At 43.6% G+C, this 16380-nt stretch overlaps 1 protein-coding gene across 1 annotated transcript in view; it reads left to right on the forward strand.

Moving 5' to 3' along the window:
• The window catches only part of LOC137341166 (collagen alpha-1(XXVIII) chain-like), a 234564-nt gene extending 220906 nt beyond the window's left edge, over positions 1–13658 (forward strand). Inside the window, exon 36 of the mRNA XM_068004159.1 lies at positions 10641–13658. Within this exon, the coding sequence (XP_067860260.1) occupies positions 10641–10646 (6 nt within the window). The 3' untranslated portion in view covers positions 10647–13658. The remainder of the gene's footprint in view (positions 1–10640) is intronic.
• The last annotated feature ends 2722 nt before the right edge of the window (positions 13659–16380 follow it).

The following is a 16380-nucleotide window of genomic DNA, read 5'->3' on the forward strand; positions in this document are numbered from 1 at the left end:
CAAAGGAAGGGGGAAATACATAAGAGGCTGGAGTCAATGAAACAGAAAGTTTTGGGGGTGGGGATACTGTAGGGCTGGTGGAGTTTATAGAAATAGAGAGGGACAAGGCTATGGAGGAATTTAAATACAAGGATGAGAATTTTAAATTGGAGGAGTTGGCGGACTGGGTGCCTGGAAAGTGTGAAAGGATAGAGGTTTGGGATAGGATTCGGGCAGAGGTAAAGGAATAAATATATAAAGTAAAGGCCGGTTACTTAGTTTTCACAGAATAATGGACAACAGAGGAACGGAGAATTCAGGAGGGGTCATAGCACCTGGAGGAGGTTTCAAAGATAGGGAAAGGATTTAAACACAAAGGCCCCGAATTTATTAAACTGTTCTAGCGGATTGTCGCTGTAACTTCAGTGGAATGGCTGGAAACTCTGCAAGTGTTCCAGATATTCCAGTTCAATGCCTCACACGTCTGTTTTCAGTAGCTTTCTTTTGGGGGGTGTGAAGCCAAGACCACTGATGGTGAGGACTCTTATGCTGTGAATGCCCACTTCCACGGTCTCAGGGGGACCCAGAGTATGTTTTTAGGCCACTACACTGAATAACATGTGGCACACTGGCCACCAGAAGGACGCAAGTAGATGCCACTGGGGTGGGGGGGGTGGTAAAAAATTCAGTCCTGCTCTTTGGGGGACCCAGGCCCTGATGACGACCTGGATCCCCCAAAGATCAGGACAGAATTTTTTTATATATAAAATGTTTAAGCATCCCCTGACATAGGGGCACCAACTATTGCTTTCCTGGGGAGATCCAACATTTCCCCAGTCCCCCGGTCCAGACGACACTGGTGTTTTTGAGGTCCTTGGCAGGTGAGCGGCGCAGGTGCAAACCCACACTGCTGAAAATCCATTGCTGAATGCTGCTCCCTCTGATCCCACGAACTTCAGTAGGGTCAAGGGGCAGCAGAGTTTTGGATGAGCCAAAGTATATAGAAAATGGAGGATGGGAGGCCGGCCTGGAAAACATTGGAGTAGTTGAGCCTGGAGGTGACAAAAAGCGCAGATGAGGATGTCAGCAGCAGATGAGCTGAGGTGGGGCAGATGCGGGTGACGCATAGTCAGGGGAATCAATCTATCGACTGTGCGAGGCAAACTGTACCACATAATCATTTTTTTGCACTTATCACAGATACATCAGAGTGCACTTTCAGCCAGTTTACCCAGTGTATGAATACTGTGCAAACAATATTTCTTTATGCAAACCCCAAACGAACCCTCACCAAAAGAAATGCCAATTAACTAACTGAGGTGGAATTGTGTTCCTGCCCTTTCTATACATACAATATCTAAGTCCACAGCACCATGGGTGGCTCAGCTGTACGGGGGGGGGGGGGGGGGGGCAGCGGGAGGAGAAAGGTCAGGAGAGCAATAGCGACAGGGGATTCTATAGTTAGGGGAACAGACAGGCATGTCTGCGGCTGCAGACGTGATTCCAGGATGGTGTGCTGCCTCCCTGGTGCCAGGGTCAAGGATATCACCGAGCGGCTGCTGAACATTCTGTGGGGGGAGGGTGAACAACCAGAGGTTGTGTCCAAATCAGTACCAACGACATAGGTAGAAAGAGGGATGAGGTCCTGCAGGCAGATTTTCAGGAGTTAGGAAAGAGATTAAGAAGCAGGACCTCAAAGGTAGTAATCTCCGGATTACTCCCGGTGCCACGCACTGGTGAATATAGAAATAGGAGGATAGAGCAGATGAATGTGTGGCTGGAGAGATGGTGCAGGAGGGAGGGCTTTAGATTCCTGGGGTATTGGGTCAATTTATGGGGAAGGTGTGACCTGTACAGACCGGACGGGTTTCACCTCAACGGAGCTGGGACCAATGTCCTCGCGGGAAGGTTCGCTACTGCTGGGGTGGGGGGGGTTAAACTAATTTGGCAGGGGGTTGGGCACCAGGATGTAGCATTGGAAAGGAGAAACAAGGGGCACATAGGATCGGGGGAGAAAGATAGCACTAGAGCAAGTAATAGTACAGTATACAGTATTAGGTGGGATCAGACTAAGAGAGAGCACAAGAAAGTCTAAGACTGGTTTACAGTGCATGTGTGTAAACGCACGAAGCGTGGTTAACAAGGTTGGTGAGCTGTCGCTGCAAATAGGCACATGGGAATATAAAAAGGGCAGGATTGGGTACTAAATATTCCTGGATACAAGGTGTTCATGAAAGATAGGGAAGGAAAGAAAGGAGGGGAGGGTGGCAGTATTGATTAAGGACAATATTGCAGTACTGGAGAGAGAGGATGTCCTGGAGAGGTCAAGGACAGAATCTATTTTTTTAGAGTTAAGAAATAAAAGAGGTGCCATTACACTACTGGGTGTATTCTATAGGCCACCAACTGGTGGGAAGGCTATAGAGGAGCAAATTTGCAGGGAAATTATAGAGAGGTGCAAAAGCTATAGAGTAGTGATAACTGGAAACTTCAACTATCCTAATATAGACTGAGATAGTAATAGTAAGGGGCAAAGAGGGGGAGGATTTTTTGAAATGCGTTCAAGATAACTTTCTTAACCAGTACGTTTCTGGCCCAATGAGGAAAGCGGCATTGCTGGACTTGGTTCGAGGAAATGAGGTGGGTTACGTGGAACAAGTGTCACTGGGGGAGCATTTAGGGAACAGCGATCATAGTATCAAAAGGTTTAGAATAGCTATGGAAAAGGACACGGACCACTCTAAAGTAAAAATACTCAATTGGAGGAGGGCCAGAAAAATGGCAGGCAATGACCATCTCCAACAAGAGAGAGTCTAACCGCCTCCCCTTGACATTCAACGGCATAACCATCGCCGAAACCCCCACCATCAACATCCTGGGGGTCACCGTTGATCAGAAACTTAACTGGACCAGCCACATAAATACTGCCGATACAAGAGCAGGTCAGAGGCTGGGTATTCTACGGCGAGTGACTCACCTCCTGACTCCCCAAAGCCTTTCCACCATCTACAAGGCACAAGTCAGGAGTGTGATGGAATACTCTCCACTTGCCTGGATGAGTGCAGCTCCAACAACACTCAAGAAGTTCGACACCATCCAGGACAAAGCAGCCCGCTTGATTGGCACTCCATCCACCACCCTAAACATTCACTCCCTTCACCACTGACGCACCGTGGCTGCAGTGTGCACCATCCACAGGATGCACTGCAGCAACTCACCAAGGCTTTTTCGACAGCACCTCCCAAACCCGCGACCTCTATCACCTAGAAGGACAAGGGCAGCAGGCACATGGGAACAACACCACCTGCACGTTCCCCTCCAAGTCACACACCATCCCGACTTGGAAATATATCACCGTTCCTTCATCGTCACTGGATCAAAATCCTGGAACTCACTGCGTAATAGCACTGTGGGAGAACCTTCACCGCACGGACTGCAGCGGTTCAAGAAGGCAGCTCACCACCACCTTCTCAAGGGCAATTAGGGATGGGCAATAAATGCTGGCATTGCCAGCGACGCCCACGTCCCATGAACGAATAAAAAAAAATGGGATGAAAACAGATCTGGCCCGGGTAAATTGGAATCAAAGATTGGCAGGCAAAACTGTAATTGAACAGTAGGTGGCCTTGAAGGAGAAGATGGTTTGGGTACAGTCTTGGCACATTCCCAAGGGGCAGAAAGGTAGGGCAACTAAAGCCAAAGCTTCCTGGATGAAAAAAGAGATAGTGAGTAAGATGAAACGGAAAAAAGGGCCATATGACAGATGTCAGGTTGATAACACAAGTGAGAGCCAGGCAGAATATGGAAAAATCAGAGGGGAAATGAAAAAGGAAATAAGAGGGGTAAAGAGAGAGTATGAGAATAGACTGGCGGCCAACATAAAAGGGAATCCAAAAATCTTCTACAGGCATGTAAACAGTAAATGGGTTGTAAGAGGAGGGGTGGGGCCGATTAGGGACCATAAAGGAGATCTACCCATGGAGCAGAGGGGATGGCCAAGGTACTAAATGAGTACTTTGCATCTGGATTTACCAAGGAAGAAGATGCTGCCAGAGTCTCAGTAAAGGAAGATATAGTTGAGATACTGGATGGGCTAAAAATTCATTGAGGTACTTGAAAGGCTGGCTGTACTTAAAGTAGGTAAGTCACCTGGTCCGGAAGGGATGCATCCTAGGTTGCTGAGGGAAGTAAGGGTGGAAATTGGCCATAATCTTCCAAACAACCATAGATATGGGGGCGGTTCCAGAGGACTGGAGAATTGCAGATGTTACACTGTTGTTCAAAAAAGGGTGTAAGGATAAACCCAGCAACTATAGGCCAGTCAATTTAACCTCAGTGGTGGGGAAACTTTTAGAAACGATAATCCAGGACAGAATTAACAGTCACTTGGATGAGTGTGGATTGATTAGGGAAAGCCAGCACGGATTTGTTAAAGGCAAATCGTATTTAACTAACCTGATAGAGTTTTTTGATGAAGTAACAGAGAGGGTAGATGGGGGCAATGCAATTGATGTGTATATGGACTTCCAAAAGGCGTTTGATAAAGTGCCACACGGTAGGCTTATCATCAAGATTGCGGCCTATGGAATAAAGGGGGCAGTAGCAACATGGATACAGAATTGGCTAAGGGACAGGAAACAGAGTAGTGGTAAATGGTTGTTTTTCAGACTGGAGGGAGGTGTACAGTGGTGTTCCCCAGGGGTCAGTGTTGGGACCACGGCTTTTCTTGATATATATTAATGACTTGGACTTGGGTGTACAGGCCACAATTTCCAAATTTGCAGATGACACAAAACATGGAAGGGTAGTAAACAGTGAGGAGGATAGTGATAGACTTCAAGAGGATATAGACAGGCTGGTGGCATGGGTGGACACGTGGCAGATGAAATTCAATGCAGAAAAATGCAAAGTGATACATTTCGGAAGGAAGAACGAGGAGAGGCAATATAAAGTAGAGGGCACAATTCTAAAGCGGGTACAGGAACAGAGAGACCTGGGGGTATATGTGCACAAATCGTTGAAGGTGGAAGGGCAGGTTGAGAAAGCAGTTAAAAAAGCACACAGGATCCTGGGCTTTATAAATAGAGGCATAGAGTACAAAAGTATGGAAATCATGATGAACCTTTATAAAACACTGGTTCAGCCAGAACTGGAGTATTGTGTCCAGTTCTGGGCACCGCACTTTAGGAAAGATGTGAAGGCCTTAGAGAGGGTGCAGAAGAGATTTACTAGAATGATTCCAGGGATGAAGGATTTCAGTTACGTGGATATACTGGAGAAGCTGGGGTTGTTCTCCTTGGAACAGAGACGGTTGCGATAGAGAGAAACTGTTCCCATTGGCGGAAGGGTCAAGAACCAGAGGACACAGATTTAAGGTGATTGGCAAAAGAACCAAAGATGACATGAGGAAAAACTGTTTTACACAGCGAGTGGTTGTGATCTGGAATGCACTGCCCGAGGGTTGGTGGTCGAGGTAGAGTCAATCATGGCCTTCAAAAGGGAACTTGAAAGGAAAAAATTTGCAGGGCTACGGGGAAAGGGCGGGGGAGTGGGACTAGCTGGATCGCTCTTGCATAGAGCCGGCGTGGACTCGATGGGCCAAATGGCCTCCTTCCGTGCTGTAACTTTTCTATGATTCTATGAATACCTGCAGCTGTGTCAACAATTATTTAACCTGAAAGTCAGGTTTCGGTGAACAACAGATTTAAATCTGGCTTTGCTTATTCCTGTTACAACTGAGAAAGGAATTCAAATCAGAAAAACAAAGAAAGCAGTCTGTAGGTTAGGCAACATCTGTGGAGAGAACAGGCAGGTAAACATTTCAGCTACATCCTGGTTCCCCTCCCCATAATTTGTCAGGTGATGGCGAACCAGGATGTAACAGCAGAGAGGTGAGCAAGGTGCATAGAAAAGTAGGAGGGCAAACAGCAGCTGAGTAAACAATAGTGTGGAAAGAACAGGAATTACATGGAAGAAAAGAGCAAAGCTGACTAGCATGGTGTGGGAATGCATGTCTGTTAATGCGAGGAGTGTTACAAATAAGGTTAATGAGCTGCAGGCACAAGTTACCACATGGGGTTATGATATAGTGGCTATAACAGAGACTTGGCTTAAACATGGGCAGGAATGGGAACTAAACATTCCCGGCTACAATGTATTCAGGAGGAATAGGGAAGGAGAAAAACAAGGGGTGGGGGGGTGGTGGTATTGATCAAGGATAATATTACGGCTCTACAGAGGGACCATATACTAGAGGGCTCAAAGACTGGATCTATATGATTAGAGTTAAGGAACAGAAAAGGAGCTGTTACATTGCTGGGTGTTTACTATAGACCCACAATGAGAAGGAGATAGAGGAGCAAATCTGTTGGCAAATTTCAGAGAAATGTAAAAATAATAGAGCAGTGATAGTAGGGGACTTCAAATATCCTAATATAGACTGGGAAGAAAACAATGTAAAGAGCAAGGAGGGTGAAGAATTCCTAAAATGTGTACAGGAGAACTTTCTTAATCAGTATGTTTCTAGCCCAACAAGGAAGGAAGCAGTGTTGGATCTAGTTCTGGGGAATGAAGTAGGGCAAGTGGAGGGTGTTTCGGAGGGAGAACATCTGGGTAATAGTGATCATAATATAATTAGGTTTAAAGTAGTTATGGAAAGGGACAAAAAAAGATCAAAGGTGAAAATGCCCAACTGGAAGAGAGTCAATTTCAGTGATTTGAGAAGGGATCTAGCACAGGTGGACTGGAAATAAAGATTGGCCAAGAAAACAGTAAATGAGCAATGGCAGGTCTTCAAGGCAGAGGAAGTTTGGGTACAAATCAAGCATATTCCCATAAGGAGGAAAGATAGAGTATCCAAAGCTAGAGCTTCCCGGATGACATATGAAATAGAGGTTAAAATAAAAAAGAAAAAGGAGGTTCATGACAAATGTCAGGTGCAGAATACAGTAGAAAACCAGGCAGAATAGAGTGCAGGGGGAATTGAAAAAGGATATAAGAGCAAAGAGAGAAGATGAGAAAAGATTAGCAGGTAACATAAAAAGGAACCCAAAAATCTTTTATAAACATATAAAAAGTAAAAGGATAGTTAAAGGAATGATGGAACCGATTAGGGACAAAAAAAGGAAACCTTCTTGTGGAGGCAGAGGGCATGACTGAGGTACTGAATGAATACTTTACATCTGCCTTCACAAAAGAAGAGGATGAAGTTAATGTTCCAGCCTTATTCGGAAAATAGCATCGGAGTAAAGGGATGGTGGTAACTTGGGTACGTAATTGGCTAAGGGATAGGAGGCAGAGAGTAGTGGTGAACGGATGTTTTTCTGACTGGAGAGAAGTACACAGTGGGGTCTCCCACGGGTTGGTATTCGGACCATTGCTTTTCTTGTTATATATAAATGACCTGGAATTGGGTATAGGGAGTACAATTTTGAAGTTCACAGATGATACAAAACTTGGCAGCGTAGTAAATAGTGAGGAGGATAGTAGCAGACTTCAAGAGGTCATAGACAGACTGGTGTTGAGATATGGTCCCCTTTTTGTGGCACTCAGCCCCAGGTTACCGTTCCAATAATTCGCTTGGCAGGCCCAATTGGGTATAACAAGGCTTTCTTATAATATCAGCAGAATCATCAATACGCACAGTACTTAAGCGATAATAACAGAATACAATGTTGGTAGTATCCGGTCTGGACAACAGCGCAGCACGGTAGATCTCGTTCTTTGCTGTGCTTAGATCTTTTGTGATTTTTGATTTATACTTTTCATTATACTTTTGTTGGATACACCCACTCTTGCATTTGCTGAAACTCATCTAAAAGGCACAGACTGAGTGTCTTTTCTCAATTTGGGTTTAAACAGCTTGTTTCTTACAAAGATTGCTGTGTCCTTGTCTGCCCCAATTAGATGTGAATATCCTCCCATACACTTGATTGATCTTTGTTTGTTATTTATCAAGTAACAAGGTCAAAGGCTCTTAAAGTAATTCAACCATTAATGGGATTATCTTTGTTTCCCTTGTTTGATAAGACAGAACTGGTCAAAACTTCTTATCTTATACTTTCCCAGACAAACAGATAGTCTTGAGTGACATTTGCATCTATACAATAGAAAGTCAATGGCTAGGCAGGGAGATGTTTTGACTTCTTTGATTTGACAATTACTTTGTACAGGACACTTATTGCTGATAATTGCTTCATACAGACTGACCGTCTCAATGAATTACATCTGTTCACTGATCAATAGAGATCTCTTATCACCAGGCAGAACTGACAGTTCTTGTATTTTTAAAATTCCATTCTTCTATTTGACCCTTTGTACGCTGGGCACTTTTTAGTATAAGCTAGCTACTTTTATTCTTGTAAACAATTTTACAACACCAAGTTATAGTCCAGCAATTTTATTTTAAATTCACAAGCTTTCGGAGACTTCCTCCTTCCTCAGGTAAATGTTCAGGAGCTCTTATATTCTCTTATTCTCTTATTCTTTTATTCTCTTATAGTATTATCTTATCCTGGTAAAATGTTTTTACAACACCAAGTTATAGTCCAGCAATTTTATTTTAAATTCACAAGCTTTCGGAGGCTTCCTCCTTCGTCAGGTCAACATTTACCTGACGAAGGAGGAAGCCTCCGAAAGCTTGTGAATTTAAAATAAAATTGCTGGACTATAACTTGGTGTTGTAAAATTGTTTACACCTGGTAAAATGGGCAGACTCATGACAGATACAATTTAATGCGGATAAGTGTGACGTGATGCATATTGGGAGGAACAACATGGAGAGGCAGTAAAATCTAAAAGATATTATTTTGAGGGGGGTACAAGAGCAGAGGGACCTGGGGTGCATATTCACAAATCTTTGAAGGTGGCAGGGCAAGTTGATAAGGCGGTTAAGAAAGCGCATGGGATACTTGGCTTTGTAAATAGGTGTGGAGATGCCGGTGATGGACTGGGGTTGACAATTGTAAACAATTTTACAACACCAAGTTATAGTCCAACGATTTTATTTGAAATTTACAAGCTTTCGGAGGCTTCCTCCTTCCTCAGGTAAAGGACATTTACCTGAGGAAGGAGGAAGCCTCCGAAAGCTTGTAAATTTCAAATAAAATCGTTGGACTATAACTTGGTGTTGTAAAATTGTTTACATTTGTAAATAGAAGCATCAAATACAAAAACAAGGAAGTCATGCTAAACCTGTTCAAATCACTGGTGAGGCCTCAGCTGGAGTGTTTTGTTCAATTCTGGGCACCATATTTTAGGAAGAATGTCAGGACAGGGGAGGTTTACCAGGATGATACCAGGGATGAGGGACTTCAGTTATGTGAAGAGATTGGAGAAACTGGGATTCTCCTTACAGCAGAGAAGGTTAAGGGGAGATTTAATAGAGGTGTTTAAAATTATGAGGGGTTTTGATAAAGCAAGTAGGGAGAAACTGTTTCCTCTGGCAAGTGGGTCAGTAATCAGAGGTCGTAGATTTAAAATAATTGGCAAAAGAACAAGAGGGGTAATGAAGAGAAATTTTTTCATGCAGCGTGTTGTTAAGATCTGGAACGCACTACCTGAAAGGGTGATGGAAGCAGATGCCAAAGGAACTTTCAAAAGGCAATTGGACATGTACTTGAAGAGGACTAATTTGCAGGGTTATGGAGAAAAAGCTGGGGTGTGGGACTAAATTGAACGGCTCTTTCAAAGAGCCGGCACATACACGATGGGCCGAATGGCCTCCTTCGTGCTGTACGATTCTATGATTGTACGTGTGCTGCCTGACCCAATTAGTGTTTCCAGAACTTTCTGGCCTTGATTTTGAGCCCCCTCACCCAGCGAGAATGATGTGTGGGCAGGATTAAGATCAGGCCTGAGGTCAGACCGTTCCTGCCCAGCAGCACCTTATCTTCACCGACTTTGAAGTGGGCCGAGGCTCCCGCTGCAGGCAAGCGAGGGCATAATTTAAATTTTTAAATCGCTGCCTGATGACGTCTTTGGTGCCACAACGTGATTTTCAGGGGGGGGCCTGCCTGGTATCAAACCCACCAGAGAAATCTGGCAGGATGCAGCAGATTGGCCAGAAGCAAGCAAGGCAAGTTTTAAAAAATCACTTTTCTGTGAAATCCTTGTGGGCCAGGAGGAGCAGGAGTGCACTCCTCAGGCCCCGCAAGAAGTCATTGGGCCTCCCCAGCCCCAGCCTTTGCATCTCCCTCTCGATGCCAGCCTTGGCTGTCAAAGCCCTTGCCCAGCACTAACTTTGTACCGAGGACTGTTCCCTTGGGTCCCCGGCATCCTAAGGACCCGATTTCTGCTCCTTCCCTGACGTCACTCCTGCTGCTTTCGGTAGGAAGATTATCTTGGATTAATTAAATGAAGCGGAGTTAAAACGGTCCAGGCCTCACGCTGAGATCCCTGTGTGGGGGTTTCTTTCCTGCCCACACCCCTTCCCATCCCGGACGTGGCCCCTCCCCAGTTTAAATTCAGGTCTCTGTTTTTGTTTAAGTTATCCCGCATCTGCAGCTTTTTGCTGTTTTAGAAACAAATCCAATCAGGGTTGGGCCTGGGTCAAACCCCCACTGAAAAAAGGAAGAGTTAACTCCATGTATCTGTTCCTTCAGATCGGACTATTGATTCTGGCTTCTATACCAATATTAATTTTCTTTGCTTTTTTGTTACAGAAGTGAGCAGCAATTTTACAGGAACAAAGGATTAATTTGTGAGTGCGCTGAGAAGAATCTTTGTCTCCTGGAGAAACGTCAACATTATCCCGGGTTACAAAACATTCCCATGAATTGCAGCTGAATCCATGTTTTGTGGTTCTGTGTAGTAGATCTTAATGAACTATAAAGAACAGTGTCCTCGGGAAATGATTACAGTCAGTGAGAAATTCAAAACTGAAAGAAAATTGAATTCAAAAATGAACAGTAATTAGTAAAAACCATTTGTCACAACCTAATCCATTCCTCATGCCATTGGTGTAAAAAAAATCTGATAAATCTTTCATCCAAATACAATGAAGGTCATACAAATAAGTATTATGATTTATTGTGCCCTCCCAGCCCAGCAGGATCAACCTTTACTTGAGGGGGAAGACATTGTGAATGGAATTTCCTCCTACCCAAAGTCCAATGGGTAAAATTGCCCCACATTATTCCATAGATCTCCTGGTAATTTGCAGTTTCCATTGGGCACTATCACCAGGTTACAAAGAATTACATAGAATTTTACTGCACAGTAACAAGCAGTTTGGCCCAACAGGTCCATGCCGGTGTTTATGCTCCACACGAGCCTCTTCTCCCCTTACTTCTTCTCACCCTATCAGCATATCCTTCTACTCCTTTCTCCCTCATGTACTTATCTAACTTCCCCTCAAATGCATTTATGCTAGTCGCCTCAACCACTCCATGTGGTAGCGAGTTCCACATTCTAACCACCCTCTGAGTAAAGAAGTCACTTCTGAATTCATTATTGATTCATTCGAGACTATCGAATATTTAAGACCCCTAGTTTTAGACTCCCCCCACAAGTGGAAACATCTTCTCTACGTCTACCCTATCAAACCCCTTCATAATTTTAAAGACCTCTATTAGGTCACCGCTCAGTCTTCTCTTTTCTAGAGAAAAGAGCCCCAGTCTGTTCAGTCTTTCCTGATAGTTGTACCCTCAGTTCTGGGTGATGGGTTTTATGGGGAGGTTCAGTTCCTGGATCATACTTGTCCAATACTGAGCCACATCAGACGCTTGAGGAAGGTTTGTGATAAACCAGACATATCTTGTGTTGCAGTTCAATTCTTTTTTTTCAACAGTTTTAAAATACTTTAGTCAAAGCATTTACAGTTTTTCATAATACATGCACAAGGTGATATAATGATGTAATTAGCCATTCATAGAAACATAGAAAATAGGATCAAGAGTAGGCCATTCGGCCCTTCGGGCCTGCTCTGCCATTCAAAATGATCATGGTTGATCGTCTAACTCAGTTCCCGCTTTTTCCCCATATCCCTTGATCCCTTTAGCATTAAGAAATATATCTATCTCCTTCTTGAATACATCTAATGACTTGGCCTCCACTGCCTTCTGTGGTAGAGAATTCCACAGGTTCACCACCCTCTGAGTGAAGAAATTTCTCCTAATCTCGGTTCTAAATGGCAGACCCCGTATCCTGAGACTGTGACCCCTGGTTCTGGACTCCCCAGCCATTGGGAATATCCTCCCTGCATCTAGTCTGTCTAGTCCTGTTAGATCATCATCACTTGCATATTGAGTGAACAGGGAGAAAAGCACATGGTGTGGGGAGAGATAAAGTGGGCAATTTTAACCTTACCCACCCAGCAGATCAGGCGGGTGGACAGTTAAAATGCCTCAGGTTACCTACCCATCGGAAAGCCGCCCGGATCCTGCCAAAGTGATTTTTACTCAGGCTTCTGGATGGGCGACAAAGCCACCCGCCCAAAGTCAACTGGGTCCTTCTTTAAATATGCAGATCAGGGTCTGATAAATCATCAGGCCCCACTGCAATTTTAGCTGAGGCCTGAGCAGGGAACTCCCTGACATTCCTGCCAGGCTAAAAAGAGTTGGGACCTGCCTGGAAGGTGAAGCGGCCCAAACAGGCAAGTTTTCCAACTTTCTTTGTGGGGTAGAAGTAGCCCCACAAAGAAAGTCGCAGCCTCCTTCCCTCCCATGAGACCATCCTGGAACTCCCTTCCCCACGTCAACCCTCATGTTGGTGGACGGCGATGGACATGTTCCAGACAGGAAGTGGCAGGAGGTGGACTGGTGGTAAGTCAATGAGGTCCGGGACTTAAAATAGACCAGGTCTCAAATGTTCTCCAGCGAGTGCCTTTTGCATTTGCCCCCCCTCCCGCCCGCCCACCCAGAGTTAAACTTGAGCCCAGTGTCCGCCTTAGGATTTTGGGAGTCTCCAGCAAGACAAGTTATAGGATCCAGTAACCAGCCTGAGTTTGTAGATTTTTAGTGTATTGTCAGGCCCACACCGGAGGGTACATCTGGTGATGATTCTGCTTCAAGAGAAGTTATAGCAAATAAGGGCCCTTTGTTTCTAACACTTTGCTAATAATCTCAGTCTTTACTGACTTTGTGATCATGGTTTTGACAGAGCATTCTTGCTCCTCCTGGCCCAAGGAAAGTAAAAAAAATGTAAGAAGACTTAGCGTTTTCTTTTCCAATAGGTTGGGCACATCGGCTTCCCCGCGCAGGCCTGAGTGAAAATAGTGGTCAGGCCCTGATGACATCATCAGAGCCTGATCTGCATATTTAAAGAAGGACCTCACCGGTCTCCGGCGGGTGCTTTTGCCAAGCATTCAGAAAAGCAGGTTAAAATAAGAACCTGCGGGAAGAGAGCTGGACCTCAGCAGGTAGGTCCCATGGGTGACTTTAACTGTCCGCCTGCCCAGTTTCTGCAGAGTTAAAATTGCCCCTTTTGTTTCTCATTCAGTATTAACCCAGGAAATTGATAAATTTTTGTATTCCCGCCAAGTCCCATATTGTGGGAGATCAATAAGTCAATAATGATCGATGTATGCTGATTAATTTTCTAATTAGTAAATAGTTATTGATTCTTACTAACTGGGGTAAGAGTTCCTCTGGTTGTTATGAGTAGTGTTGCTGTTAATATGTTTGTGAAGATGACTTCTGTCACTATTACTAGTAAAATTATTTGCGTTCCTTTAGAATCAACGACATTTGAGGGAGTAATTCATTTCCAAGGAATGAACCTTTCATTTGGTCTGAATTAACACTGATTATTTTGTCCTTTTGAAAATCCTTCCTGCCACAGACCTGCCACATCCTCATACCATTACCTGGTGGTGCTCATTACCTAGTATAAATGCAGATTTCATGGATACCTAAAGCTGACTCTTAAGAGAGAAACCAAATATATAGCTGGACACGGAGGGAGAAAAGCCGAAGATGTAGATGAATGTAGAAAGAATCAGCACATCAGAAACTCAGGTAGAACAGAGTCAGGCAAAGTGGTTAAGAGTTGGATGCCATACCACAATGGCCCACTTTAGCCACAGTGTACAATATATCCTATCATGTAATCTACCCAACCCATTTAATCTCCTGAAGAAAGACAAATCAAGCAAAAGTCCAAAATGCTTAATTAATATTGCATCCTACAATATATATCTCAGGCAAGTTGCCTTCCTTAACATGATACTTCCATCCTCCTAGTAGCTCAGTAACTATCCTGTTCTGCATCGATTTTCTCTATCCTTTAACCTTCGGCCTTCAGTCAAATCCTTAGCCAAATATTTGCCCAGTTCTTGTTAAAAGGTTTTAATGAACACAACATTAATCGCTTTGTCTCAGAATTTATCCACAACTCTAAATGGCAAAATTATCTGGTTGTAATTCTTCCTTGAGGCTTGTTCATTTAATATTTATGTCCTTTAATTCCTCACTCTGTCCAAGTTAAATAACCTGGTTATCCATATTCCTCAACATTTTTAAAACATGAAACCATGGAGTAATTTTTCAACTTAATGCTACTGGTGGGGAGTCTTGCGCACCAATAGTGTGTGTTGGAAATTTTGTGTGCACTGCACATCGTTTTCCAAATATTTAGAACCATTGAAGCTCACAGCATAGAAGAAGGTCACTTAGTCCATCATGTCTGTGCCAGCTCTTTTTCAGAGCAATCCGTAACTAATCCCACTGCCCCGTTCTCTTCCCATAGCTCTGTATCTTCCTGTGCTTCAAATATTTATTCAATTTTTCCCTTAACAATGCAATGGTTTTTACCTCAACCACGCCCTGCACCAAACAATTCTATGCTCCAACAACCCGCTCCGTAAAGAGATTTCTCCTAAACTTGCCCCTCTTTCTTACTGACAATTTAAATTGATATCCTTTTCTCACTGACTCATCAACCAGAGGAAATAGTCTTTCCCTATTCACCCTATCAAAACCTTTCATAATTTTAAAAAACCTCTATTAAATTTCCTCTTAGCCTGTTCCAGTGGAAATAGTGCCAGTATCTCAAGTCTCTCTTCATAATTATAATTTTTCATCCTGATTATAGAAATTAATAGTTGAATTCAAAAGTGAGGAAGTGATGCTTCAGTTGTACAGAGCTTTGAACAGATCCCATCTGGAGTTCTGCGTTCATTTTTGGGCACAGGAAAGATATATTGACCTTAGAAAGGGTACAGTGCAGATTCAATAGAATGACATGAAGGCTTAAAGGGTTAAACAATAAGGACAGGTTGCATAAACTTGGTTTGTGTTCCCTTGAGTTTGGAGGGTTGAGGGGGTGATCTAATCAAGATGTTTAAAATGATAAAGGGATTCAATAGGGTAGATACAGAGAAATTATTTCCTCTGGTGGGGGAATCCAGAACAAGAGGACATAATCTTAAAATTAGATCTAGACCATTTAGGAGTGAAATCAGGAAGCACTGTTTCACACAAAGGGCAGTGGAAATCTGGAGCTTGCTCTCCCAAAAGGCTGTAGATGCTAGGTTAATTAAAATTTTCAAGACTGAGATCGATAAATTTTTATTAGGTAAGGGTGTCAGGAGATATGGAACGAAGGCGGGTAAATGGAGTTAAGATACAGATCAGCCATGACCTAATTGAATGGCAGAACAGGTTCCAGGAGCTGAATGGTCTGCTCCTGTTTCTATTAAAATCGTGCATGTATCTGAATTTCCAGTAAGTGGCCTGTTCTTAAAATTGAGTCCATAAATTCTATTAAAGGAGAATTAGATAGTTGCTTTAAAAAGAGAAATGTTAGGGGATATGAGGAGTGAGCAGGAGAGTGGAATTAGGCTGGTTGGACCAATGAGGAGGAAAACACCATGTAGACTTGATGGGCCTGCTTCTGTACTGCAACATTCAATGATTCTATAAAATATTTTAATAAAGAAATTGAAAGTAGTACAATCAGAGTGATTCTGAGATTGGTGCCTCCATGTGTGCAGCATCTTGAGAAATCACAGGCGCGCAGTCCATGATTTTCTGATCGTTAATTTTAGTGGGCAGAAAATCACAGGTTGTGTTCCTGAAGTTTCCCTGTGAGCACTACTCTCCATGGGGACCGCCAGATTGTGGAATCATCCCTAATATAATTAGTTCACAAGGTAGACATAGGTGAGGGAGGCCATTCGACCCATCCTAACGAATCCATCCAGAAAAAAATACTTGCTGGGAATTTCCTCAGGGTTTTTCCCAATCAGCCACTGTCACTTCAGCAGAAACCCTGGATACACAGCAAGTTACAAAGGCCGAACGGGGGAAACACTGAGGAAATTCCTGAAGGAGGAATATTGGCCAGGACACTGGGAAAACTCTGTACTTTTCTTTGAATAATACCATAGGATCTTTAACACCCACCTGTACCAGCACTGTTTAATTTTTATCTAACGCATTCTCAGTACTGCACTGATGTGTC

Source organism: Heptranchias perlo, chromosome 2 (assembly GCF_035084215.1).
Source record: "Heptranchias perlo isolate sHepPer1 chromosome 2, sHepPer1.hap1, whole genome shotgun sequence".
NCBI lineage: Eukaryota > Metazoa > Chordata > Chondrichthyes > Hexanchiformes > Hexanchidae > Heptranchias > Heptranchias perlo.